This window comes from Bubalus kerabau, chromosome 9 (genome assembly GCF_029407905.1).
Source record: "Bubalus kerabau isolate K-KA32 ecotype Philippines breed swamp buffalo chromosome 9, PCC_UOA_SB_1v2, whole genome shotgun sequence".
Lineage (NCBI taxonomy): Eukaryota > Metazoa > Chordata > Mammalia > Artiodactyla > Bovidae > Bubalus > Bubalus kerabau.
The window spans coordinates 23,377,062-23,402,758 of record NC_073632.1 but is presented as its reverse complement, the minus strand read 5'-3'; the positions used below and the strand labels follow the sequence as shown (position 1 = coordinate 23,402,758).

At 40.3% G+C, this 25,697-nt stretch overlaps 2 protein-coding genes across 5 annotated transcripts in view; one reads left to right on the top strand and one right to left on the bottom strand.

Annotated features, from left to right (window-relative positions):
* The window catches only part of LOC129619639 (interphotoreceptor matrix proteoglycan 1-like), a 39,335-nt gene extending 23,167 nt beyond the window's left edge, over positions 1 to 16,168 (top strand). For both annotated transcript variants that reach the window (XM_055534841.1, XM_055534843.1), the window contains exons 4-6: positions 4,199 to 4,364; positions 14,087 to 14,156; positions 15,614 to 16,168. In XM_055534841.1, coding sequence (XP_055390816.1) covers positions 4,199 to 4,364; positions 14,087 to 14,156; positions 15,614 to 15,643 — 266 coding nt within the window. In that variant the 3' untranslated portion in view covers positions 15,644 to 16,168. The remainder of the gene's footprint in view (positions 1 to 4,198; positions 4,365 to 14,086; positions 14,157 to 15,613) is intronic.
* Positions 16,169 to 20,359: 4,191 nt separating this feature from the next.
* Positions 20,360 to 25,697, bottom strand: part of MYO6 (myosin VI) — a 153,170-nt gene continuing 147,832 nt past the window's right edge. For 2 of the 3 annotated variants that reach the window (XM_055534836.1, XM_055534835.1), the window contains 3 exons: positions 25,470 to 25,496; positions 22,691 to 22,909; positions 20,360 to 22,179 (listed from right to left, as the gene is read on the bottom strand). In XM_055534836.1, coding sequence (XP_055390811.1) covers positions 21,980 to 22,179; positions 22,691 to 22,909; positions 25,470 to 25,496 — 446 coding nt within the window. In that variant the 3' untranslated portion in view covers positions 20,360 to 21,979. The remainder of the gene's footprint in view (positions 22,180 to 22,690; positions 22,910 to 25,469; positions 25,497 to 25,697) is intronic. The other variant, XM_055534837.1, reaches the window with a different exon arrangement.

Sequence of the window (25,697 nt, the reverse complement as noted above, 5' to 3'; positions counted from 1 at the left end):
TTCAGATTTACCCAATTCAGGGCCCCCAAATGTGGATAAATTCATTTCTTGACTTCTGCCTTATTGTGTTCGGTTCAGTTTTACTGGTGCATAGACTATGCTTGGCTGGGCTAAAGGGAATATTGGTAAAACAGAAACGTTTTTTAAAATAGAAACTCATGTGGTTATCCCACATTTTCTATTACTTTTCAGAGGGGCAGGCTCTGTGCATTCAGTCTCCTTCCCAAGTTAAATCTGTTTCTCCACAGCAGAGAGAGGGCAGTGGAGACGCCACTATCCCTCACGGCCTCTGCTTTCAGGACGGCAGGCCTAAGTGTCAAGCGGCTGATAGCTGTTATTTATTAAGCCAGACCCCGGACGTGAATCACCTGGGCTGTCAGGGTAAATGTGAGTTATTTTCTAAACAATGACAAAGATTCCTTTACGTAGCCGGCTTTAGGAACTGTCAGGCAGGGAAACTTCGCGCTACTCAGGCCTCTCTGTCCACAGGAAACCTCAAGTTGCAGAAAAATACAACTTTACGTAAGTACCTAGCAGGTCTACCTTGCAGGAAGACCCAAAAATACGTTTTCAAGGAACTGCTCTTGCCCACCCATTGGACTGGTCTCACTGACCTCCCCCGCTCTCTTTTTCCACCACAGGGAGGCACTGGATCAAGAGTGAACACGAGGGTCAATGGAATCTCATCCCACAAGCTGCCCACACCCACAGGCAGGGCTTCTGTGTGGTCAGTAAATTTGGCAAAGCAGCTGACTGCAGCCTTCACTTGAAGATGCGCAGTAGACATTAGCTTATCAGTGACTCTGAGAGGCTTACAAGGAAAAAGAGAGGGGACTATAGCTGGAGCCAAAGTCCAGGGGAAAGAGAAACCCATTATGTTTATTTCATCTAGCACTTAAAAAAATAAATAAAAAAATTAGCCACCAAGCCTACTTTTAGTATGTGTGTGTGCTAAGTTGCTTCAGTCGTGTCTGACTCTGTGCAACCCCGTGAACTGTAGCCCACCAGGCTCCTCGGTCCATGGGGTTCTCCAGACAAGAATACTGGAGTGGGTTGCCATGCTCTCCTCCAGGGGATCTTCGCAACGCAGGGATCCAACCCACATCTCTTACGTCTACCTGCATTGGCAGGTGGGCTCTTTACCACTAGCACCACCAGGGAAGCCCTATAAAACATTAAATCCGGCTGAATTCGAGCTCTGCAAATGTTCCCACTTGGGAAATACTAGCTCAGATGATCACTGATATGATCCTAACTCTGAAACTTCTGAGATCTATGTACATGTTTTCTAAAGCACAAGTCTGTTATATTACAGCCCTCCCCTGCCCGTAGATCCTTCATGGCCCTCACCTCCTGTCAAGTCCAAAGTCCTTAGCATGGCATTCAAGCCCTACCAGAGCTTGGCCTGAACTTACCTCTCCAGGCTCAATTCCCTTCCTTCCCGTCCACGAGTCTCTGCTCCCCCCTTGTTGGACTTGCCCGGCTCCCTCTTCACATGCCTGTTTCTCTCCCACCTCCGTGCCTCTGCTTATGGTGGGTCCGGTTGGAATTCCTTTCCTAGTCTTTGCACATCCAAATGCAATCTACCTTAGACACAGGGTTCAGCAATCTCCCTGGCCCCTGTATCTCTAATGTAACCTTGTGGTTAGAATTCTTACACTAGACGAGACCCTTGACTTCTTGTAGAGGAGCATCTGTGTGTGTGTCTTACTGTCCCCCCTCAGCTTCTTGAAAGAGTGGCTTCATACCGGATTGCCTGTCCCCTAGTCCCTAACTGGCTTCCCTGGTAGCTCAGCTGGTAAAGAATCCGCCTACAATGCAGGAGACCCCGCTTCAATTCTTGGGTTGGGAAGACCCACCAGAGAAGGTATAGGCTACCCACTCAAGTGTTCTTGTGTTCCCTGGTGGCTCAGATGGTAAAAAAATCCACCTGCAATGTGGGAGACCTGGGTTCCCTCCCTGGGTTAGGAAGACCCACGGGCTACCCACTCCAGTATTCTGGCCTGGAGAATTCCGCGGACAGAGGAGCCTGGCAGACTACACTCCATGGGGTCGCAAAGAGTCTGACATGACTGAGCAACTTTCACTTTCACTCTACTAGTTCCTAGCACATGACAGGTGCTTATAGAAATAATCTGAAGGGTAAATAGCTGATGCGATTCAATGGGAAACCCTTCTAGGCAGAAAGAACAGTGGTCTGGGGACCAGTGGCCTGTTGTGGTTGTGCCCTCAGCATGTGATGATACCGACCTTTTGCTTCTCCCCTGGAGAGCAAGGTGTGCTCAACTCCAAAAGACAAGGAAGGGGCTGGAAGGGCCACGATTCTCCCAGAGCTAACAGTCTGAGATTTATAATTGTCTGTTGATTTGTAATCTACTTGATGAAGATTTTGAGACAATCCTACAGAATTAAGAATAGAGTGAAAAGGAACAATTGATGACTAAAAACAAAACAAAGAAAGACCTGAGGTCTATTTGAATTTTCAAAGAAAAGAACCTCTAGGGATCAGCAAGAGACTGAAAGAGATTTTTAAACCAGGAAGTTCTTGAAACTATTGACTACCGCTTTAAAATGTAACCCTGATCTTAAATATGTGTTTACCAACTAATCGCTGCAGAAAATGTTTGCCTTAAAAAAAAATTCTAACAAAGAAAAAGAATTTTATTGAAATATAATCGATTTCTAGTGTTTCGTGTGTACAGCAAAATGATTCAGTTATACATACATAAAATATACATGTATTTTTTCAGATTTTTTCCATAATAGGTTATTACAATGTATTGCATATAGTTCCCTGTGCCATACAATATCTTGTTGTTAATCTATTTTATATGTACTAGTGTGTATCTGTTGGAGAAGGCAGTGGCACCCCACTCCAGTACTCTTGCCTGGAAAATCCCATGGACAGAGGAGCCTAGAAGGCTGCAGTCCATGGGGTTGCTAAGAGTCGGACACGACTGAGCGACTTCACTTTCACTTTTCACTTTCATGCATTGGAGAAGGAAATGGCAACCCACTCCAGTGTTCTTGCCTGGAGAATCCCAGGGACGGGGAAGCCTGGTGGGCTGCCGTCTATGGGGTCGCACAGAGTCGGACACGACTGAAGCGACTTAGCAGCAGCAGCAGCAGTGTGTATCTGTTAATTTCAAATTCCCAATTCATTCTTCCCCACTCCCTTCCCTTTTGGTAACCATAGTTTGTTGTGGCTGTGAATCTATTTCTGTTTTGTAAATAAGTTCACTCATATCATTTTTTTTTGTAAGATTCCACATATAAGTGATACTCTATGATATTTGTCTCTCTCTCTGATTACTTCACTTAGTGTGATAATCTCCATGTTGCTGTTGTGTATATATATGTACCACATCTTCTTTACCCATTCCTCTGTTGATGGACATTTAGGTTGCTTCCATGTCTTGGCTACTGAACATAGTGCTGCTATGAACACTGGGGTGGGTGTATCTTTTTGAATTTAGAGTTTCTGTCTTTTCCAGATGTATGTCCAGGGGAAAAAAAAATTAATTCTCTAATGAGATGGTTGTCAAAATGTGCTCCCCAGATCAGATACATTAACATCATCTACATTAGAGGATTTTTTAAATGTTCTGCTTGGTTTTTTCTTAAGTTTTTTTTTTAATGTGGACCATTTTTAAAATCCTTATTGACTTTGTTACATTATTGCTTTTGTTTTTTGTGGGTCCTTTGGGGTTTTTTTGTTTGTTTGGTTGCTTGTTTTGGCCATGAGGCACGTGGGGATCTTAGTTCTCTGACCAGGGATCGAACTTGTACCGCCTTAATTGGAAAGCAGTCTTAGCCAGTGGACTGTCAGGGAAATCTCCCTCTTCTGTTTGTTAGCGCCTTAGAGATACAGATTCTTGGTCTCTAAACCTCCTGCATCAGAAATTGTGATGGTGGGGCTCAGGAGTCTGACATTCAACAAGGCCTCTAGCTGATTCTGATGCACACCAGTTTGTGCGTAATTAAATGCGGAGCTAATTATGTCATCACCTGTGTCTGTAACCTCATTCATTAAAGATATAGAAATGCTTGGTTCTCTTTACTCCACTCTGTTCTCACTCCTGTACAACTCATGTCACAGTGGGGCGATGGCAAACCTATTCGATCTTCTGTCTTGACTTCTGCTGGTCCCACTGCTCAGGCATCCACACATCAGTAAAATATACCCTGTTTTCTACAGCGGATCAAGCAGATGCCTGCAAATTCCTGGCCTGCGGCGAATTCGCCCAGTGTGTGAGGAATGAGTGGACTGAGGAAGCTGAGTGTCGCTGTCGATCGGGGGACCCAGGCCCTTGTGCTCCCATAGAGGACTGTGAAGACATCCCGGGGAAGGGAACACCGTGCAGGTGAGGCCGGCATCCCAGCACTGAGACCCGAGAATCCGTTCCTTAGGCTTCTGAGATACCCATCATTAGAATGTCTTCACATGGTCCCTTAAACCCATGATTCTTAAACTTCAGGGAGCATCTGTCAGAGAAGTACTTGTGGAAACACATGTGGCCAGGCCATGCGAGGCTGTTTCTGATTCACTCAGTCTGGGTAGGGCCCAGGCCTGGCTGCTGCTGCTGGGCCAAGGACCACACTTTGAGAACCACTTGTCCTCAGCCTTTTCACAGTGTTTCATTAAGACCAATAAGGAAAGAAAAATGAGCCTATATCAGTTTCTAATGATATCTAATGGTCACTTACCCCAATTTCCCACTGGGGGGCTCATGGCTAGCTGCTTACACAATCAACAAGAAAGGAGAGAAATTTAGCCCTTTTCTTGATGAAACATACCCTGTTACTTTCAAGTATCTTAAAGACCATTATCCAGTAGGGGTTAAGAAGCAATTGGCTCAGCAATTTACTAAGCAAGTAGCAAGACACATTTCCTAACTTCTCTAAACCTCAATTTTTCCCTGGATAATGAGACTAATAAAACCCCCCTGCTGGCTTGCTGCAGGGGGTATATGAAATGACATTTATTAAACATCTTTACAAAGAACACAAAACACGGAGTATCTGTTCAAATAAGGGGGGATTATAATGATGCTGTCAATTTTCCCTGAGTTAATCCCAATTAAAACCCTGACAGGATTCGTTATGGAACTTGACGTTCTGGAAATAAAAATGTACAAGAGAAAATCTTGAAGTACAGTGGTGGGAGGCCGCTCTATAGGAATACATAACATAATAATATTTAAAGCATTAAGATAGATACAGACCTAGACAGTAGATCAATAAAACATACATAAGCCCCAAACAAAACCTTATATATCAGGAAATTTATTTTAACAAGCATTTCAAATCAGTCAGGTAAGTATAGAGTTCACAGCAATAGTTAGTATAAAACTGGCCCTCCATTTAAGAAAAATAAATTAAAATTAGTTTATTACCACACACAAATCAACATCAAAGATTCAAACCTAAAATTGGAAGTATGAAAATATGAGGAGATTTTTTTTTCTACATTTCTACAAATTGGGCTTTGAAAAAAAATTTTCCTGAATAAAATCCAAGAAGACATTAAGAAGAGGATTTCCACAGGGCCAAGGACACCAAAAATAAAATAAACAGATACGCAATGAGGTGGGAGAAAAATATTTACAACTTATAGATAAAGGATGAATATCCTTACTAATAAGAGCTCCTACACATCAATAAAAGGTAAACATACTAATATTAAAATGAGCAAAAAATACAGAGGCACAGTTCATAGAAGATATCCAAATGACCCATGAAGCATAGGAAAAGATAATCAATCTTACTACAAGTAGGGAAATCTAAAAGCAATATGGAGATATCATTCGTTACTCATGAGTTTAGCAAAAGAAGGTTAATAGCATCCAGTGCAGATAATATCAGTGAAAAACTAGTTCTATCAGGCATTACCAGCAGAAAAAATGGGAAGACCTTATTGCAAGAGAAAGTTGTCAATATTTTAAATTTGACTAAGATACTCTACTTTTAGGCAATTATCCCTACAAAAATAGTTGCACTTTGCGATGTTCACAGCATCATTGCTTTGAGTCATGAAACAATTGTGCAGCCTATCGGTAGGGGATCAGTTAAATCCATAGTGTGGTGTTATATTCATTGTGAAACATGGCAATTAAGAGCAGTAAGATGGTCTACTAGAACTGCTGTAAAAAAAGAGCAAGACATTTCATTAAATGAGAAAAGTAAATTTCAGGATAATAAATGCCATGTATGTAATGTATTAATAACAGGAATATGTACGTATAAGTATTTTAGGTTCAACCATATGGCATTGCCGTTTTGTCAGTCACAAATCATACAATGTTATACGATTCATTCTAGTGATAGTCACTCAGTCCTGTCCAACTCTTTGCGACCCCATGGACTGTAGGCTGCCAGGCTCCTTTGTCTATGGAATTCTCCAGGCAAGAATACTGGAGTGAGTTGCCATTTCCTTCTCCAGGGGATCTTCCCAACCCAGGGATCAAACACATGTCTCCTGCATTGCAGGCAGATTCTTTACCATCTGAGCCATGAGGGAAGCCTACTATTAAGAGACATTTCTAAGTATAGAGACAGGTCAACTTAAAAAGTATCAACTTGACTTTATCTTGTAATCTGTAGACAATACATTAGAATACGTAATGAAGCCATACACCTTTTCCAAAGGAATACCAGAGACAGACAATCATCAATCAGATGAAATAATTTAGATGAAGCTTATCTCTCTCGGAGAGATGGGGACTGGGCAAGTGGTCAGGAAGGAAATACAATGTGCTTTTAAAATCATAGCAAATATGTGGACTAATAGGTTTACTTAACTATCATTCCACTTAACAATGGAGAGGAGCAGATTTGTGGTCCACAGTTTTTAGTTATGTGAATATGTTCCTGTTTCACCTGTATAACATAAATGAAAGGGGAGGAGAGGAAGAAAGAGTAACGAGCAAGGCCCCAGTAAGATGTGGAAGAGAAAGGGGTTGCACATGCCCTTTACAAACAATAAATATAATTTCTATTTTAGTCAATCTTATTTCCTGTTTCAGATGGCTATACAATTTGTCATTTTAGTCACCCTTCTTCTAGAGGAAGAAAGACCACTTTCTGGGTGGTTATAAATGAGGTCAGCAGAGCAAAGCATTCAGTGATCTGGAAAGCTGTCATGAGGGTTTGCTGTATCTACTGCCTCCACTTGTGCCTGCCTCTGGGGGCTGACATGGACCCCAAAATACAGTTACACAGGAATAAGGTGCCCCTTCAGTTCAGTTCAGTTCAGTCGCTCAGTCGTGTCCGACTCTTTGCAACCCCATGAATTGCAGCACGCCAGGCCTCCCTGTCCATCACCAACTCACGGAGTTAACTCAGACTCACGTCCATCGAGTCAGTGATGCCATCCAGCCATCTCATCCTCTGTCGTCCCCTTTTCCTCCTGCCCCCAATCCCTCCCAGCATCACAGTCTTTTCCAATGAGTCAGCTCTTCCCATGAGGTGACCAAAGTACTGGAGTTTCAGCTTTAGCATCATTCCTTCCAAAGAACACCCAGGGCTGATCTCCTTTAGAATGGACAGGTTGGATCTCCTTGCAGTCCAAGGGACTCTCAAGAGTCTTCTCCAACACCACAGTTCAAAAGCATCAATTCTTCGGCACTCAGCTTTCTTCACAGTCCAACTCTTACATCCATACATGACCACTGGAAAAACCATAGCCTTGACTGCCGCTGCTGCTGCTGCTGCTAAGTCGCCTCAGTCATGTCTGACTCTGTGCGACCCCAGAGACGGCAGCCCACCAGGCTCCTCCGTCCATGGGATTTTCCAGGCAAGAGTACTGGAGTGGGGTGCCATTAGCCTTGACTAGACAGACCTTTGTTGGAAAAGTAATGTCTCTGCTTTTCAATATGCTATCTAGGTTGGCTCCCCTTACACCAATTCAATTCAACAAACATGTTTGAATATCCATGTGCTCGTTTCCATGTTAGATGCTGGGTAATAGCTAGGAAGGGAGGGAGGGAGAAAGGGCCCCATGGACTGTAGCCCTCCAGGCTCCTCTGTCCATGGAATTCTCCAGGCAAGAATACTGGAGTAGGTGGCCATTTCCTTCTCCAGGGGATTTTTCCCATCCAGGGATCAAACCCAGTTCTCCCATATTGCAGGCAGATTCTTTACCGTCTGAGCCACCAGGGAAGCCCAATAGATAGGAAGGGAGGGAGAGAGAAGAAGAGTAGGAGGAAAGGACACAAGAAGAATGAAGAGAAACTCAATTTCTTTGGGCGGTAGGGAAGAGAAATCTGCCACATCCCTTCAGTTCTACTCTTTCCAACTCCTTGATTAAAGATCCCTTTTCAAATGTGAAGTATTAAGCCCTAAGAGTATTATATCCTCTGGAGAAGGAAATGGCAACCCACTCCAGTATTCTTGCCTAGAGAATTCCATGGACAGAGAAATCTGGTGGGCTGCTCTCCACGGGGTCACACAGAGTCAGACATGACTGAAGAGACTTAGCATGCATGCATGCATTGGAGAAGGAAATGGCAACCCACTTCTGTAGTCTTGCCTGGAGAATCCCAGGGAAAGAGGAGCCTGGTGGGCTGCCATCTATGGGGTCGCACAGAGTTGGACACAACTGAAGCAACTTGGCAGCAGCAGCAGCATTATATTCTCAGCATGAAGATAAACCCCTCTGCCCCCATGAGTTGCTTCACACAGATTCTCACTGGAGAAAAATCGGAGCCCAGTGGTGCTCTGAGCCTCTCTCCTGGACCCCCACCACCTGTTCTTTGTCTCATCAGTTTCTTCTGTCCCTCACAGGATGCCATCATTTGTGTGACTCTGGCAATTTACTTATTTGAGGATCAGATGGCAAATGAAGTGTAGATAGGCGGGGGCACAGCCATACCCGGCTGCAGACTGGCTGCCTGGGAACTCCTGAGCTCCTAGCCATTCTGAGAGCTCAGGGCAAAGCTCCACCCACCAGTGGACTAACAACTCCAGGATCCCCAGAGCCCTTAGTCAGAGACCCTGGAACCTGGATTCACCCCTCAGAGGGTAGGCACCAGCCCCAAGATCCCCCTGGGCCACAGGCCCCCCTATCAGCAAGCTGTCTCCAGGTCTGAGACACCTTGGAGCCCTCAGTCAGCTGCTCCACTCATGAGTGGGCCAACACCTCTTTTAGAACATCCTAGATCCCCAGGCCAGCCACATTAGGAACTGGCTCTACCTACCAGCAGGCTAACACTAGATCCTGGACCACGGGCTCTGTAGCAACCCACCCTAGAGCCAGGTTCCACCCACCAGTGACCTAGTGCTAATCTTGGCACCCACCAGGGCCATGTAGTCAGCCACCTTATGACCTGGTCCCACCCACAAGTGACCAGTAGCCGCCACACAAGTCAGGGTTTGGCAACCAAATAGACCAGGACCAGGCACATCTACCAGACCATCCGTAGTAGTCAGCCTGGCACAACAGAAGAACCAATACTGCGCACACAAAGCATGTGTCTAGAGCATGTAGCTCTGGTGACCAGAGGGGAGTGTACCGCTTGGATGCACAGGATATCTCCTACAAAGGCCACCTCTTCAAGGTTAGGAACTGTAACCAACATATCAAATACATAGACATGAAAATAGCAAATTAAGCAGAAGAATATGCTCCAAAGGTACAAGATAAGACCCTGAAAGAACTAAGTGAAGTGGGGATAAACAATTTACCCAATAAGGAGTTCAATGTAATGATTGCAAAGATGTTCAACGAATTTGGAAGACAAGTGGATGAATAAAGTGAGAAGTTAAAAGCTTTTAACAAAGTGAGACATATAAACAAGCACCAGAGATGAAGAATACAATAACTGAAATTAAGAAAAATACACTAGAAAGAATAGTAGATTAGATGATACAGACTGAATTGGAAGACAGAGATGTAGAAATCCCTGAAGCTGAGCCAAAAAAAAGAAAAAAAAAATGATGACAGATTTAGAGACCTCCGAGACAACATCAAGCATATAAGGGTCCCAGAAGGAGAAGAGAGATGAAGAGGAGGAGGATATATTTGAACACATGAGAGTTGAAAACTTCCTCAACCTGAGAAAGGAAACAGACACCCAGGTCCAGGAAGCACAGAGAGTCACAAACAGGCACAATCCACAGAGGACCACACTAAGACACGCTGTAATTAAAACGGCAAAAATTGAAGAGAAAAAGAACATTAAAAGCACCAACGGAAAAGCAACAAGAAGGTAAGGCTTCAGTTGACTTTTCACCAGAAACTGCAGACCAGAAGGGAGGGGCATGACATATTTAAAGTGATGAAAGGGAAAAACATATAACCCAGAGTACCCTACCCAGCAAGGTTTTCATTCAGATTTTATGGAGAGATCAAAATTTTACAGACAAAAAAAAGCCAAAAGAATTCAGCACCACCAAACCAGTTTTACAAGAAATGTTAAAAGGATGTCACCAAGCACAAATTTCCATAACTAGAAATATGAAAATTATGAAAGAAAAGAATCTCTTTGTTAAAAGAAAATATTAATATATACTAAAGTTAATAAATCAACCACATATAAAGCTAATAGGGAGGTTAAAGACAAAAGCAGTAAAATCATCTATATCCACAGTAAATAGTTTAGAAATATACAAAAGTATGTAAAACATGTAAAACAAAAACAGTAAACATGATCTAGGGGATTAAAAATGCTGGGTTGTTAAAATGCATATAAATTTAAGAGATCAGCAACTTAAAATAATTATATGTATGGCTATTTTATATAAATCATATTTATTTATGTATTGTCTTTATATGAATGATATCTCATGGTATGCACAAACCAAAAATCTCTAATAGATACACAAAAAAGGAGAAAATAAATTCAAACATAACACTAAAGATAATAAATCAGAAAGGAAGAGAATAAAAGAATAAAAAAGAAAAAAAGAACTACAAAAACAAACCCCCAAAATAATTAACAAAATGGCAATATGCACATAGCTATCAATAATTACTTTATATAAGATGGTGGGGTAGGAGGACATGAGCCATGAACAAATCCCCCCATGAACACATCAAAAACGTGGAACAATTCTCCCTGAAAAATAACTGGAAACTGGCAGAAAGATGACTGTACAACCAAGGCTGTAAGAAAGATCCACATGGCATCAGGTAGGAAATGAAGAAAAGTGATCAGGTCCGGACCTGGGTCCCTGGAAGGGGGCTCAGCGGAAAAGGGAGATTACACAGGTGGACACCCTCCCTGGGGAGTGAACGGTGAGGGCTCCAGATTTGACGCCCCAGTCCTAGGGTCCTACATGGGGGAGACAAGCCCCCTGCCTGGTTGGAAGATGGCTGGGACTAACAGGAGGGCTGTGGGAAGCCTGGACTCAAGCACACAGGTAAGGTACAAACTTCCTGTTGCAAAATAAATGTCACGGGTATGAAATGTGGAGTGTGAAGAATATCGTCAATAACTGTAATAAATGTGTAGAGTGACATGCTGTAGCTAGACACACCGTGTTGATCATTTTGAAATGTACAGAGATCTTGAATCACTGTGTTGTATAACAGGAAATAACATAATATTGCAGGTGGTTATACTTCAAAAACAAACAAACTCACAGAAAGATAAGATTTGTGGTTACCAGAGGCAGGATCTGGCTAGGGGGAATTGGATGAAGGTGGTCAAAAGTTACAAACCTCCAGTTATGAAATAGATAAGTACTACGACTGTAATGTACAGTGTGGTAAGTATAATTGCCACTGCTCTGACATTATAAATGAAAGTTAAGAGAATACTGAGTTCTCATCACAAGGAAAAATATTTTTTTTCTATTTCTTTAATTTTGTCTTCTACCCAAGATGATGCAGGTACATTAAACTTATCATGGTCATCATTTCATGATGTATGTAAGTCAAAACATTATCTCTACACCTTAAACTTATACAGTGCTGATGTCAATTATATCTCAATTAAGCTGGAAGAAAAAGAGACTGGAGGCTTTAAAGTTAGTTCCAAGTTCCAAGTTTAAGCTCTACCCAAATTAGTTGCGACCTTAAGCTACATTTCCCCACTTTAAGCCTCAATGTCTCATCTTAAAATGGGAACAATAAGAATAAATTTGTGGGTTTGGTAAGCAATACCTTAGATGCTCCTGGGTGTCAACTACTCCATGCTGGCATTATTGGAGCTGTGTGACCGTTATCAACAAAGGGCAGCCCTGTAAGGAAAAATTGATTCCCTACCTGGAACTTACAACTAGTCTCAGAGGGAAATCAGCTGAGGACAGAGTGTTACAGCTTTGAAAGCAGCATTCTCTAAAGAACCGTACACTTGGCTGCATTTTTGTTATTCCACCTGAAAGTGAAGAGAGAGATGAGGATGTCCTGAGGGCGAGGGCCCTGCTGGGAAGATGAGGCCCCTGACACAGCACATGTTTGCACCTGGTTCAGGGCTTCATTCTAGCGCCGAGTCATTGCCATTCGCTGTATTTTCACCTTTTTCTTTCAGTTCCTTTCCTCCGTTCAATATTTATGAACAGAGACCATACATTTTTCATTTCCTTCAGGTTTCGATTTTTATACATAGAATCAGTTGTACTAGCAACATGGCAAACTGCTCCCCAGAATAAATAAAATTTCCATTTTCCAAGGTCTCCTTTTTTGGCCTGATGAGCTTGACTTTTATTAATCATAATTACCATTATAAGTGCACTGAACAAGCAAATCTACATCTAACAGAGTAAATTATACATGATTTTTCCTCTTCAGAATTAAGCTTTTGCACTTTGTCCTTCAGTAGGGCCTAACATGTTCTCTATGACATTATTTATAACAATGAAAACCATTTCCAAATATAGGGGCCAGATTAAGTACATGATGGTAAAAAGTGACATTTCTGAGGAGGTTTTAATAATATGGAAGTAATGTTTTAATTACAGCAAGATCATAGGTTTACTCACATGCTATACCTCAAATAGGGTTGGGTGGGGAAAGGCCCATTTTTTTTTCCCCCTTTAGAAGCTATTCCTAACTCCCTTTTGAACCCTTTCTCCACTGGATAATGGAGGTATGGGTGGAAATATGAGACGGAGAGCTTGGAGTTTAATATACTCCAATCTAGTTTATAAAACTTCATTTGATTAATAGTTCAAATAATCATTTGAGGCAACTCAGCTCCCTTGGGATATATAGCCCAGCTCACAGGTCCTCCCCGACTCCCCTGTCTCCTCCCAGGTGGTATCTGGATGTATGGCAGAGCGAGGTGGCTCTCCTTGTCTTACAAGATCCTTTGAGAAGTTTCTATTGCCATGGTCCCCTCACCGGTGACCTCTTAGTCCTGACGCTAGTGTCTGCCTGATCCTTGGTACTCTTGGAGCCTCCAATTTGCCCAGCTAGGGCAAATACGAACCAAAAATGCTACCTTAGCTGGAGGCAGGAGGAACCAGGAACTTGATACTCATCCTCTTCAAACCCATCTCAGTTTTCCACCTTCTTCCACTCAAACACAAGGACAGGAACAGGGTTTCCCTCCTTCCCCCTTTCCCTGAAATTATACTGGACAGAATATTCACAGAAGGGGAAGAGTTTACTGATAAGGAAATATACATCAGAAAACATCTCACAAATATCATACTCATTTTGCAATTTAAAGAGGGAAAAAAAGCAAGGTGCAAAATGTGTGTACAGTATTATCAGAGGTTATATGACATGTATATATGAGAGTCTGGAACTATATACATAAAAATTTTAAATACATTATATTTTTAAATTGCATGAACAAAATGTTATTACAGAGTTGTTTTTCAGCAACCACAAGTCAGAATTTGAGTTCAAAAATAACCCCACTTCTTGCAAGATAAACATCACTCTTTCCCATGAGCTTTGTGCAATCCTTCTGAGACCATTGCCGATGGAATAGTAAGCCAACTGGAAGGCAGAACTCAGTGGGGGTGGGGGAATGCAGGAGAATGTTTCCCCCAACTCCAATGGAAGACACCTGCAAAAATATGCTATTTTCACGTGTCACGATCATTTTAAAACATTATATGAGAAAACTGTAGCTGCTCTTAATATTGGTAAGTCCAGGAAACAGGATATGTTGTTTTCGCTTTTCTTTTGCAGATCACTAGACCAATCTAAAAATCAAGTGTATGAACCTGCTGTTAAAAAGTTCCGTCAGCAAGATAACAAGGTAAGACTGTATTTTTATATGTTGGTTTTAATTGTTGAATTAGAATTCTGAAGGAAATTAAAAATATTTCTGGGCCTGACTCATATTTTAAATAGAGATAAGAAAAAACACTTTTCCTTTATTTGCCAGGCTTTTTAATTTTGTGTTTTAAGAGGGAAAAAGGCAATTCCTGGTACAAAAAGGATAGAGACAGAGGCTGGCACTAATTGAAATATGTAGACCAAACAGTAAGATTTCAGGAAAAAAAAAAGCATATTATAATATTTCTAACCTATTCTTATAAAAATACACATGCAGTTTATCAAATGCATTTCAACAAGGTTGAATTTTTCATAATCATTATTTATATACCTGGAGTTGAGTAATTATATATATATATACACACATATAAAATCTTGTGAAATGTCTTATTCAAATAATCAGCTAAAACAAAAATATGTAGGAGAAACGTGATTTGTGAACAATGAGCAGCATCAAAAATTCCTAAAAGTTCATCCTCAGATAAAGGTTTCTTCCAGTGTTCAAGATGTCTCTTTGAAAATACTCATCCATTCAATCTTTTTTTTGACTAAAATTTTATTCTGCAAAGGGAAATAACTTATCTAATAACCAAGTTAGCATAAGAGCTTTTAAAATAACTTTTTGAAAAATACCTTGGACAATTTATAGCCTAAAATAACCTAGTTTCAAAAATTATACCTAATCTTTATGGTAAAAAATGAGTGTTAATCAGCCAGTGTCCTGTCCAGTCTACCTGAGGTCTCTCTCTCTCTCTCTCTCTCTCTCTCTCTCTATATATATATATATATATATACACACACACACACACACACACACACACACACACACATATACGGTGCTAAATGGAAACAAACACAACAAAGCTTGCAACTGAAACTCATCATACAGTCAATATACAGTCAAGAGGGATGCTGAGGCCATCACACCACACACACATATATCCAAGGGTGCACAAAGAATAATGTGTGCCATTTTTATTTCCTAAAACAAAGAACATTGAAAAGACAGGAAAGGGTCAGACTTGGGCCATAAAATGACAGCAGGACACAGGATCTGATAATGAAATCTCCAGGATGAAGTGTACACCAACTGAATCCAGAAGGACCAGGGAGAATCAAAAACCATATTTCAAATGAAGCAGCAGTCTGGAATAATAATGCTTGGAAGGGCACATGGTGACTGATTCACAAGCTATTTGCCATCCCTGCTTCAAGATACTGATTCAGTCTGAGAAGGTTTAGGAAGAAATTGACTACATTCTCAGTAGGTTGTAAAGTTAGAGATATTTGGGGGGAGGACATCTCCCACCTTTCAAAGAATATATCCTAAATGACAAGCATATTATCTCATCTACCAGCAGAGCTAATATTGGAATGAATCACTGGTTTTGACCTTGAATGGCATTTCTTAATCTCTTAAAAATATTTCTCTTCCAGGTAACTATGAAAAGAAATTTGAATTACTGACTATAGGATATGAAGAATTTAACTATCAAGATTGGGAAGGAAATTAAAAACTGGAAGTGTACAAATTATCATTTAATCTATCTCAAGAGAAATAGAGATATTTCTCAAGGAAAAGTGGATTCACTCTCTCAAAATTCTGAAAACCTAGGCAGGCATATCCACTGGTCATCAAAATCCAGGCATGTAGTCAACACAGAACCAGGACACATCACATTTCAAATAGAGAAGACTTATATACTTGAAGACCAATAAATTCTGAAGAAAAAGTAGCTTATTATCAAAACCCAAAACACAATCAGTGAAACATAGTAAATATTTTGGTTATTTCTCAGTGACAGTCAAGGTGATGGCAAACCAGGTTTTTGTCCAGCCGCCCTTAAAATATTGCTCACAGATCATTTACAAGTGCAACTTATTATTTGGGGGCAGGGGGGTGGGATTGACCATATACCGGGAAATAAAGCTCTTCACATGTTAGGATGTACATAAAAGATTACACATGCAAGGAGGTGCAGAATGAATGCATATGGGACATGAACTGTGGGGAGTACATAGGTGCTCCACACTTCAGTGTCTGTAACTCACATACCTCTTCAGTGCTTAGGCATACTAGTTGTATAAGAAATTACTGCTTACACAGTAGATAATTTTGCTGCCAATAATTCCTAGGTTGTTCCTGTGAAGAACTGGGATATACATACCATGGGAAAAAATCTTACTTTTCTTGTAACTGCATAGACCTATTTTAGAGGAAGATATTATATTGGGGGGGAAAACTGAGGTTGTACTTTGTGACATAACCAATTCCTCTTTCCCAACACGGATGAACTATATCTTTCTACAATTTGGTAACCTCACTGGGTAATCCTGGACACTAACTGTGGTGTGTGCATAGGTAGACCGGCATCAAGGTGTTCCAGTTCAGCCACTTTGTAATGTGCATTTAATGAAAAATGAATTCCTCCATATCTCTTTCAAATGTTCAACTATCAATTATATTTGATGCAAAACTTTAATTTCAATAAAATATGATATGTACTATATCTCCATAGATTTACAATGTGTGTTTACTAGGTATCTCCTGGATTTGCTTTATAGATTATGGTCAATGATTTTAAGCATGCAAACCCTTGGGGAAAAAACCACTGATATTTGTCTTCCAAAGGCATAACTTTCACCCCTATTCTCATCCCAATCCTCCCCAAAGTGAGGAGTGATGATATGGGACAGAGACTGTGTGTCCTGATAAAGTGCTGCAAAGCCAAGAATGGTGGCAAGACGTGTACCTGCTCATTTCCACGGCCTTGGAACTCCCCAGAGGAAAACGTGCTTGTCAGAAGCATGACAGGCCAATGAGAAGCATGCAAGAACAATTCTATCAAGACAGAAAATAAAAATCTAATGTCATTACCTCCCCATAACGTGCCCTCCACATGTGAGTTGTGCTGTGACTACTACAGAGAATGTCGCTTTGGGTAAGGAAAGAGAAGTGAGCAGGCACTCCAGCTTCTGTGGGGAAGGGCTCCTGTGGAAGCAAGTGTCCCTGACCCTTTGGATCACCCACTTTATGGATTGGTTTTTTCCAACCCCCCAGAGAAGAGCTGCTGAGGTAAGCTGGCCCGCCCCTCTGCCGTCAGAAGACCCTTCTGGATCACGGTAGGCTTCACACGAGTCAGCCTACAGAGACCAGCTGTCTCTCAGGGAGGACCCTTCTTTGGGTCCCCAGTTTTTACATCCTGTGTTTCCTCACAAACAGATTGATGAGGGTCTGGGGAAATGCAGCCAAGGTTTGGTTTCTCTTTAATCTAGGCAAAGTGGCTCACATATGATCCTGCTTTTCCCTGGAGGAAGAACCCAGAAGTTTGGGGTCAGAGCTCAAAGACCTTCCAATCACCCAGGTTCCTTGCCTGTTTCTCCGCCTTCTGGCATAGAGTTTCCGGTGACTGGACCAACTTCAAGATCCCAGCTTCTCCAGTTTATTCCATTGGACTGGAGGCAACATGGCAACACATGCAACATTTACAACTTTGCAACACCTGGCAACTGTATTAAAAGCACAAGAAGCAAGAGGAAGTTCTACATAGAAAGCATTTATTATTTGTATTTCCAGTACATCAGTATTTTAGGACAGTGTCAGATACACATCTTTAGGAAATAAGGAAAAATTAAGTAACAGATATAATTCATTGAATTTTCAAAATGAAAAGAAAACAGCCAAGTAATACACCTATTTGGATCTGAAGGTGAGAGTCTGGTACAGGTAAAAATTAGGATTAAAGATTTTCTTTTTGATGTGAACTTTTTCCTGGTTATCTCCTGTTGAAGAGTATGACATATATTAGGCTAGTCATGCGGAAGGAAGACTACACTGATTTGACTTGAACTTCACTGTCCTCCAGATCTGGTCCAGGAACGGGCAGGCTTGACCTCTCAAAGGATCTCTATTTCATCCTTCCACAAGGCTTATGCACAGAATGTCTACTGGCCTTCCCCAGCACGCCATTTCTATATGCTAAGAATGTGTACACCAGGCCTGTCTCAGTCCAGGCTCAATAGGTCCATGGGTTCTGCTCTTATATTGCATACAGTTCATTCTAAAACTTGGGGAGGATCTAGGAGCACCAGCCCCCACACCACATCAATGCTTTCCGCCTGGCAAGCAGCTCTTCAGGATGCACCTCTATGCTTCCTCTCCATCCACTCTTCTCTCTCCTTACTGTTACCGCTGCCCCCAACCCCTGCCCTTGCTTGTCCTTATTGTAATTTTTAGGTATCCTCTGCCCTCCCCTCCCTTGTTAGTTTATCTTCTAGGAGAAATAAAAACACTCAGTAATTGTTACTGCTGGCTATGTTACAAAGACAAAAGCTGCCACCCCTTCTGAAGATTGGGGATGACAGAGGAGCAACCCTCTGTAAAGCCCCAGGGGTTACTCGAAGAAGTCTGCTTGCTTTGATTCCATTCTCCACGAGTGGAGTGAAGGTATTTCTCTCTCTTTCACGGTCTAGAACTCAATTACTCAAGCTGTCTGGATCCCTGTTAACCTCTTACATAAAAGCAGTCAAGTCTACCACTAACACTGTAATAATTCACTGACTGATTCATCCAATACTATTTATTCTACTGATCCAGTACTCTCAAGGTGGTTCAGGTGAAGAAACCAAAGATCTACCTATTTGGATCCCCTGAGAACCATTGCAATAACCTGTGAATGAAAATAGCTTTTTAAAAATCCAATTAATAAAACTACAATATCCTCATTATTGAGCTTGTGAGTTTCTATTCTCTAAGTTTTCACTTGCGTTCCACGTAAGATGCTATATTCTTTTGTGATCTGATATGATCTTTTGTTTCGCTGTCTACAAAAGGGTTACTGGAAAGAATGACCTACAAAAAGTCACTATAGGAAGCAGAAAGTAATTTACAGTAGAATGTTTTTTGTGCAGGCCTGTGCTCCTTAGTGCACTCTTTTACTTCTTCTTCATGTTATCCTTTGAGACGGTGCCGTCTACTCAGCCTTACAACCAAGAAAACTCACTTCTCTCTTAACATGTGAGTCTTTCTCTTGGAGCCTACCCATAGCTCACAATATGTATCTTAAATGTGTTAATGAATTAGGAATTCCATTATAGTTGAATGTGAAAACTTTCTGTTTTCTCAGTTTTAATATTTTATGGACGTCTACCTTAACAAAGCATATGCTAAGGAAGGAACTGGTATTGAGCAAGACAAGCATTAAGAAGAATTGGCTCTTAATGTAGAGTATGCTGGTTTAAACTTCTAATTTTATATCCCAATTAAAATGACTGAGTAAAATTTAAATTTGCATTTGATTCATCCGGTTTTCATCTGGCATTCCTGGGTTTGACTGAGAACACCGTAAGACGCTGCACCCACATTTTTCAGAACGCCACCTCCACTACCTCCCTCAAAGGGTGAAGGGTCCTAGGCTTCTCCAGCAAAGGGGCTTCTGCGTGTGTGGAGCTGTTATATGGAGGTGACTGGAAGTCTATCCGAACTAGGGCAGGTCTCCTGGAGTCAGAAGTAACTCAGGAGACTACTTAAAATAGATGTGTTCCAGGACAGCTGTGTAACACAATTAGCAATAAAATGAGTTCAGGCTTAAGACTGACGATAATTTTATCAGCTATTAAAGTAAAACACTATGAAGATCAGTAACAGTGCTTTGCTGTGATATATTTCTTTTTAAAAAAATACTCTTAATTATTATTTCTTAGCTAAACTTTTTTCTGTACCCTTCAGTGATTCAAAGAGCATAAAGGTCAGGCCCATTTCATAAACCCTTTGAGCAACTAAAGATTTCCAATGCCTAGATAATGATCTGTGGCATCATTCCAAAGAAACTTGATTCGGACAGGATTTGAGCTGTAAAAACAGAAGTAAACTGCACTCAGAGCACTAGGTTCAGGCCTGTGCTTGAGATAGACACGGACTGTGATACATTTCCCACAAATTCTTCACAACTTTAAGTTCTCTGTTTCCATAATTTAACCTGTGTGACTAGCTTTCCATCGAGTGCCTGCATGGATCTCAGACATACATAAAACTGTTTCTGGAAATAGTACTAAAGGCACAAGGCATTATAAATCTATTTGGTTACTAAATTTTCTTCCAGGACTCTACTTGCTACCAGTTAAGAAAAAAAGCTTTTCATTCACTATCCTGTACAAATAAAAACACCAGTTAAAGCCAAGTGATAAGAAGAGGAAGAAGAGGGCATTTATTTTCAGTAACCAGATCTTCTGTCACCAAATCACAGGGACTGCATGACCCAGGGGTCGGTGAGTCTATGCAGTAATACAGCTTTCAAAGGATGATCACATCGACGTTCTCAACAGGACAGACAGGACCATTTAATTTCTTTAACAGAAGACCATCATTTGCACAGTGTCATAATAAATAAATATCTCTACACTAAGACATATTATGAGAGAAGCGATTCCAAAAACAGTGTCTGGCTCACAAGCTCTAATCTAGTCAGCTGGGAAATACCTTCCTAACTGAGATGGCTCTCTCTAGGAGAAAAAAAAAAATTACTGGAAATTCATTTCAAAGGTTTAGAGTCTTTGAACATCAGGGAAAAAACGTACAGAGAATAATTTTATTTCCTAATTTTATTCTAAAATACAAACAAGACTCCTTAGGACTATGTCAACATAACTCCTTGATGTATTTCTGTTTCCAAATTCCTAATATGAAAGTTAGAAATATTAGGCTTGAAACTGCTGACATTTGATCAAAACTAAACAGCACACAAACAAAAACATTTTTTAAATTTATCGGTTACATGAAACAAGCAATTTCTAAGTAGAGGGTTTTTGAATTACAAAGCTTATAAAAGAGCTCTACAATTACCAGAATCTCAAAGACCAAAAAAGACAATAGGAATTTTTTTAAAAAACAGGAGTGTTTTGAAGCAGAACACCAGATTAAAATCACATGAAACAACTTGGACAAGATTCTGATATAAAATTGCAACTGAGATGAAACTGAAATCTGAATTCAGTCAGTTAAGCCAAACTGCCACCTAAAACTTATTTCTTTTTCTAAGTGAAACAAAAGTTATCTCAAAACTTTCAAGCATTTAAGTGATCCAAATTTCCTTTATTTGTTCATGGAGTGTAAGAACATATTCTTACAGCAACACAATGTGATAGAAAAGCAAAACAATCTGTGCAGAATACTATGTACCTTCTCTATCAAAGATCGTATCAGACACATCAAGGCTCTCTCCAGAATTCTAGAACTTCAGGTAAATTGCTTTACTCAAACTAAGACTTGCAGAACAGGGGGGAAAAAGTATTCCCACCTTTGATGGAAATTTCCATGAATTTCTGAAAAAGTGAGTACAGGAAGGATACAGCTTTCAGAGAAAAAACACCAGTGCCTTGATCATTCTAAGTGCCTTGATTTTTGTAAGAAAATTGAAGTTAAGTTTTCTTTATTCCAGTTTTATGGTACTGCGGCCTCCTTAAAAAGCAAGAATTCTGCATTTTTTTAAAAAAAACTTCTTTTCCTAGCGAACAATTTAAATGGATATACGGTAGTCTGTTGGCAAAGAAAGAGAGATGTCAGAGTCTGTCCAAGTGTAACAAGTCTCACGATGACAAGAGGTCTAACAGTTACAGCTGGATACAGGAAAACAATTTTTCGGTCCCAAAGTCACTACCATAATTAACCTTAAATTAACAAAAACCCATGATTAGTAAAATCTGTTCACTTGTGTAAGTAATCCTAACTTGATCGTGGAAGGGTTTAATCTCTGGGGCACACTCCCTACATGGCAAGGCCTCCCAGCTGCAAGGTTAGTGCACCTTCTACTTTAACAGATTCTGCAGCATGGCCGTGGCATACGTGGGTCTGGCCTGCCTGCTCTCGATTGCACTCTGGAGATACTGGATGCCTCCACAGCGCTCCCAGATTTCTTCGAACTGTCTTGGCAGAATCTCAGCACCGCGCTTTCGAGTCAGGCCCGTCTCTTCAAGATTCAGCTCACACATCTCCATGTCATCCTTCCCTGCACGGATAGAGACATCAGAGGATTAATCATACCTCCTTTCAGATGCGTTTACCGTAAACTTTATTCCTGAAATGTCTACCAGTTGTCATAGATTTGAGAACTTTTAAAACTTATTTCTTTCCTCGAAGGTTGAAATTTGCTTCATAAATTCACCAGTAAGAAATGTGTCCTCCACCAAGTATACCATTTCAAAATATACTAAGGATGCAGTTGATCCAACAAGTTACCAGGGTTAAGAGAAATGCTACATCTCCTTAAACCACTACAAGGCAACCTATATAATTAAATATGAAAGGACACAGACAAGTTTCTGTGTGTTCCACGAGGACACAATCCAAGTGATTGATTCCACGCTGTAAATAAGTAATCCTCAACTGATGTGATTTAACTGCAAAACTCCATGCCTCAACCTTGAACTTTACTGCATTATTACATTACCCCATTTCATTCAGAGGGTATACACTACTTTCCTGCTTTATAAATTTTTGTTCATAGGAATCGTACACACCAGCCACGAGGAGAATGGGTGGCTTGTCAGGATGAAGCTCCATCTGCCGGGCGATCCACGGTCCATCAAAATGGGCATACCACCAGCCTTTCTTCTTATTCTGCGGGTCTTTGTACTGGTCCGCGGGGCGGATAAATGGGATGCGGAAGAAACGCTGCTGTCGGTTCATCTCGATCTCCTGCTGCCTGGCAGGGAGCTGGGCTGCCGGGTTCTGCTGAGCTGTCACAGGGAACAAGGACAGTCACCCAAGGGAGAAGGTAAACAGTCTTTAATCCTAGAATGCACCACCAATTTTTTTTTAAAGCCGAGACAGGGGGTCCTAATAGTGAATTTAAAACAAAATGTAAATATGAATTATCTACAAATGAATACAATTCAAAGTGTGATTTTTTTTTAGAATGTTCTCTCCCCCCGCACACACCCCAACCACCAGCACCACACCACCAGCACCATCGGCAGCAGCAGTAACAACAGCAGCCCCCGGAGATTCCCACAAATGCTTGCATCCCTACCTAAAATGAACTCATGCAATGAACTCACACGGCAGGAAAGCAAACTAGTTCTGTTTACTAGATTTATAGTCTTCCTCCAAGGAGTTCACATGAACGCTGCAGAATGATTTTTATGGGACTATTTATGATGAAACAAACAGCAATTTTACAAATCTAAGGGATTCTAGATATTAGACAATTTAACCACAATTTCCTCAAAGAAGTGAAAGACATAAAAGTTTTCTCCTTTGCCAACTGATCTGGAGATTTAAAATGGCCCAGATAACAGAGATATTTTATGAATAAGATTTAAACAACTTCATGACAACAAAACTGTAACAGTAAGCATGAACCTTCACTCAGATTTACTTACTCTGAAATTAGACTTCTCTTGGAATAAAATCCATTGTAGTAAGTGGAACGTGTATAATATTTGGTTCTCTTTGCCAATAGAAAAGAAAAATCCTTGCTTTTCTGTTAACACTGAGTATTGAGCTCACAGTAACCTCTTTTCCCTTGCTCAATTTTCATTATGGTTGGTTTTTTCTTTTTTTTTTTTTTCCTGAAAACACACAGTTCTCTGGGGCAATGACTTTACATCTTCAGGAGCATAATTATGGCAAATCTGTTTAATATTCTCTATACTCACAACTTTAAAGGTAGACCAATCATTTACTGCAGCTCAGTTAAGAATCTCACTGAAACTAAGTATGTCAATGAAAACTTATATGTCTAAGTCAAGGACAGTCACATGGCTTTTGTAAGACTTTCCGAGTACTGAAAGGATGAAATTACTCTTATTCTACCTCTTACACCAATAGCAAAAGCTATAGAGCAGCTGAATTTATTTCTGTGCAAACAATAGAAAGCAAAAAGCAGTTAGCAAAGTTGTATACGCCTATGAAAAGAGAGTCCCAGCTTTATTAGTGATTTAAAAAAGCTGTATCACCTTCAGCATGTTACCAGAGATGAGCTTATTTATCCTCTCATTCCTATTCCCTCAAAACAGCTTACAGTTCAGTGTTTCCACTTCGAGTTTTAAAAACTACCTACTCTTCAGGATACACACTAACTCAAAACTAAAACATTTTATAAAAAGGATTAAAAGGAAAAAACCCTTCCTTCCATCTTAAATAGTGAATTAGAACTCAAGGTCCTAATGATCAAAACATACTAGATACCAATGGCCACCCATTAGTATAACCTACTTTTTTTCTTTCAAAATAACAATCTCCTGTTGGATAAAATTAAGAAACCCACCAGAAAGCCTTGGATGGCTTTGTCTACTAATGTGAGAAAGGAAACTGTGGGAAGCCTGGAAATGAACAGTCATCTGGAAAAGTACAAAGATACAGATGTGGAAAGCTTGAAACTAATCTTCTAAACAACTATTTCTTTCACATTCAATTGTTCTTCTAAAGTATATGAAAATGTTTCAAATCTCTAAGTTTGTAAGTTACCAGAAGCAGTAAAAAATAATTATGTGCAACCATTTGGCAAATAAATATGGCATTATATTCAAATCATTACTGTTCAACTGATTCTAGAAGAAGTTTACTGTACGCTAAGATGACTCAAAGATTTTTACATTATCAAAATACATGTATCATAGGAAGCTATAGAAGTAACAGAATAATCTTCTCTTCCTATTAAGAGGTATTCTATTAAGCTATGTACATTATCACATGAAAGTCAAATCTCTTCGGGCAGAAATCCTTATACCATTACAGCATTTGAAACCAGCACCTAAGTTAGTCTTTATTCTAAAAGACTAGCTGCTTATTAAGATAGAGTTTTGCTACAATAAGAATTGTATATACTCAGCTTAAAATGCTAGGTTTTTTAAAAAGGAAGTAATTTGATAAAATAGGGACTTCCCAGGTGGAGCACTGGTAAAGAATCTGCTTGCTAGAGTTCAATCCCTGGGTTGGGAAGATCCCCTGGAGTAGGAAATGGTGAGCTGCTCCAGTATTCTTGCTTGGAAAATTCCATGGACAGAGAAGCCTGGCTATAGTCCATGGGGTCGCAAAGAGTCAAACATGACTGAGTGACTGAGCACTTTTATAAAATAACAGATTAATTAAATTTTTTTCTGCAAATATATTTTGGAGTGATCCAAATAAAAGTACTATCTCAAATTAAGTATCTTAGTACATATAAACCAAAATTAATGTACTACAATTCACCTTAAAATTGTAGCAAAACAATGTTTAGAAGAAGTTAGTACTTTATAAAGTATTTTTAACCCATCTTCCAGTTAGCTCATGAGTAACCACCCATTGACTTACGTGAATTGTTCAAAAATGGTGCAAAATCTGTGAACAAATATTTTATGTTGAAGAAAAGATAAAAATGCCAAAAATGTTAAATAAGCATTCTTCTAATTCATAACCAAATCCATTCAAATCCATTGATTTCCTATCAATGGAGGTGGTGACTAACAGATAAATTCCCTATCCATGCCAAACACTCCCATGATAACCTACAAGTAGATGCTGTTTTCCAACTTTTAAAAA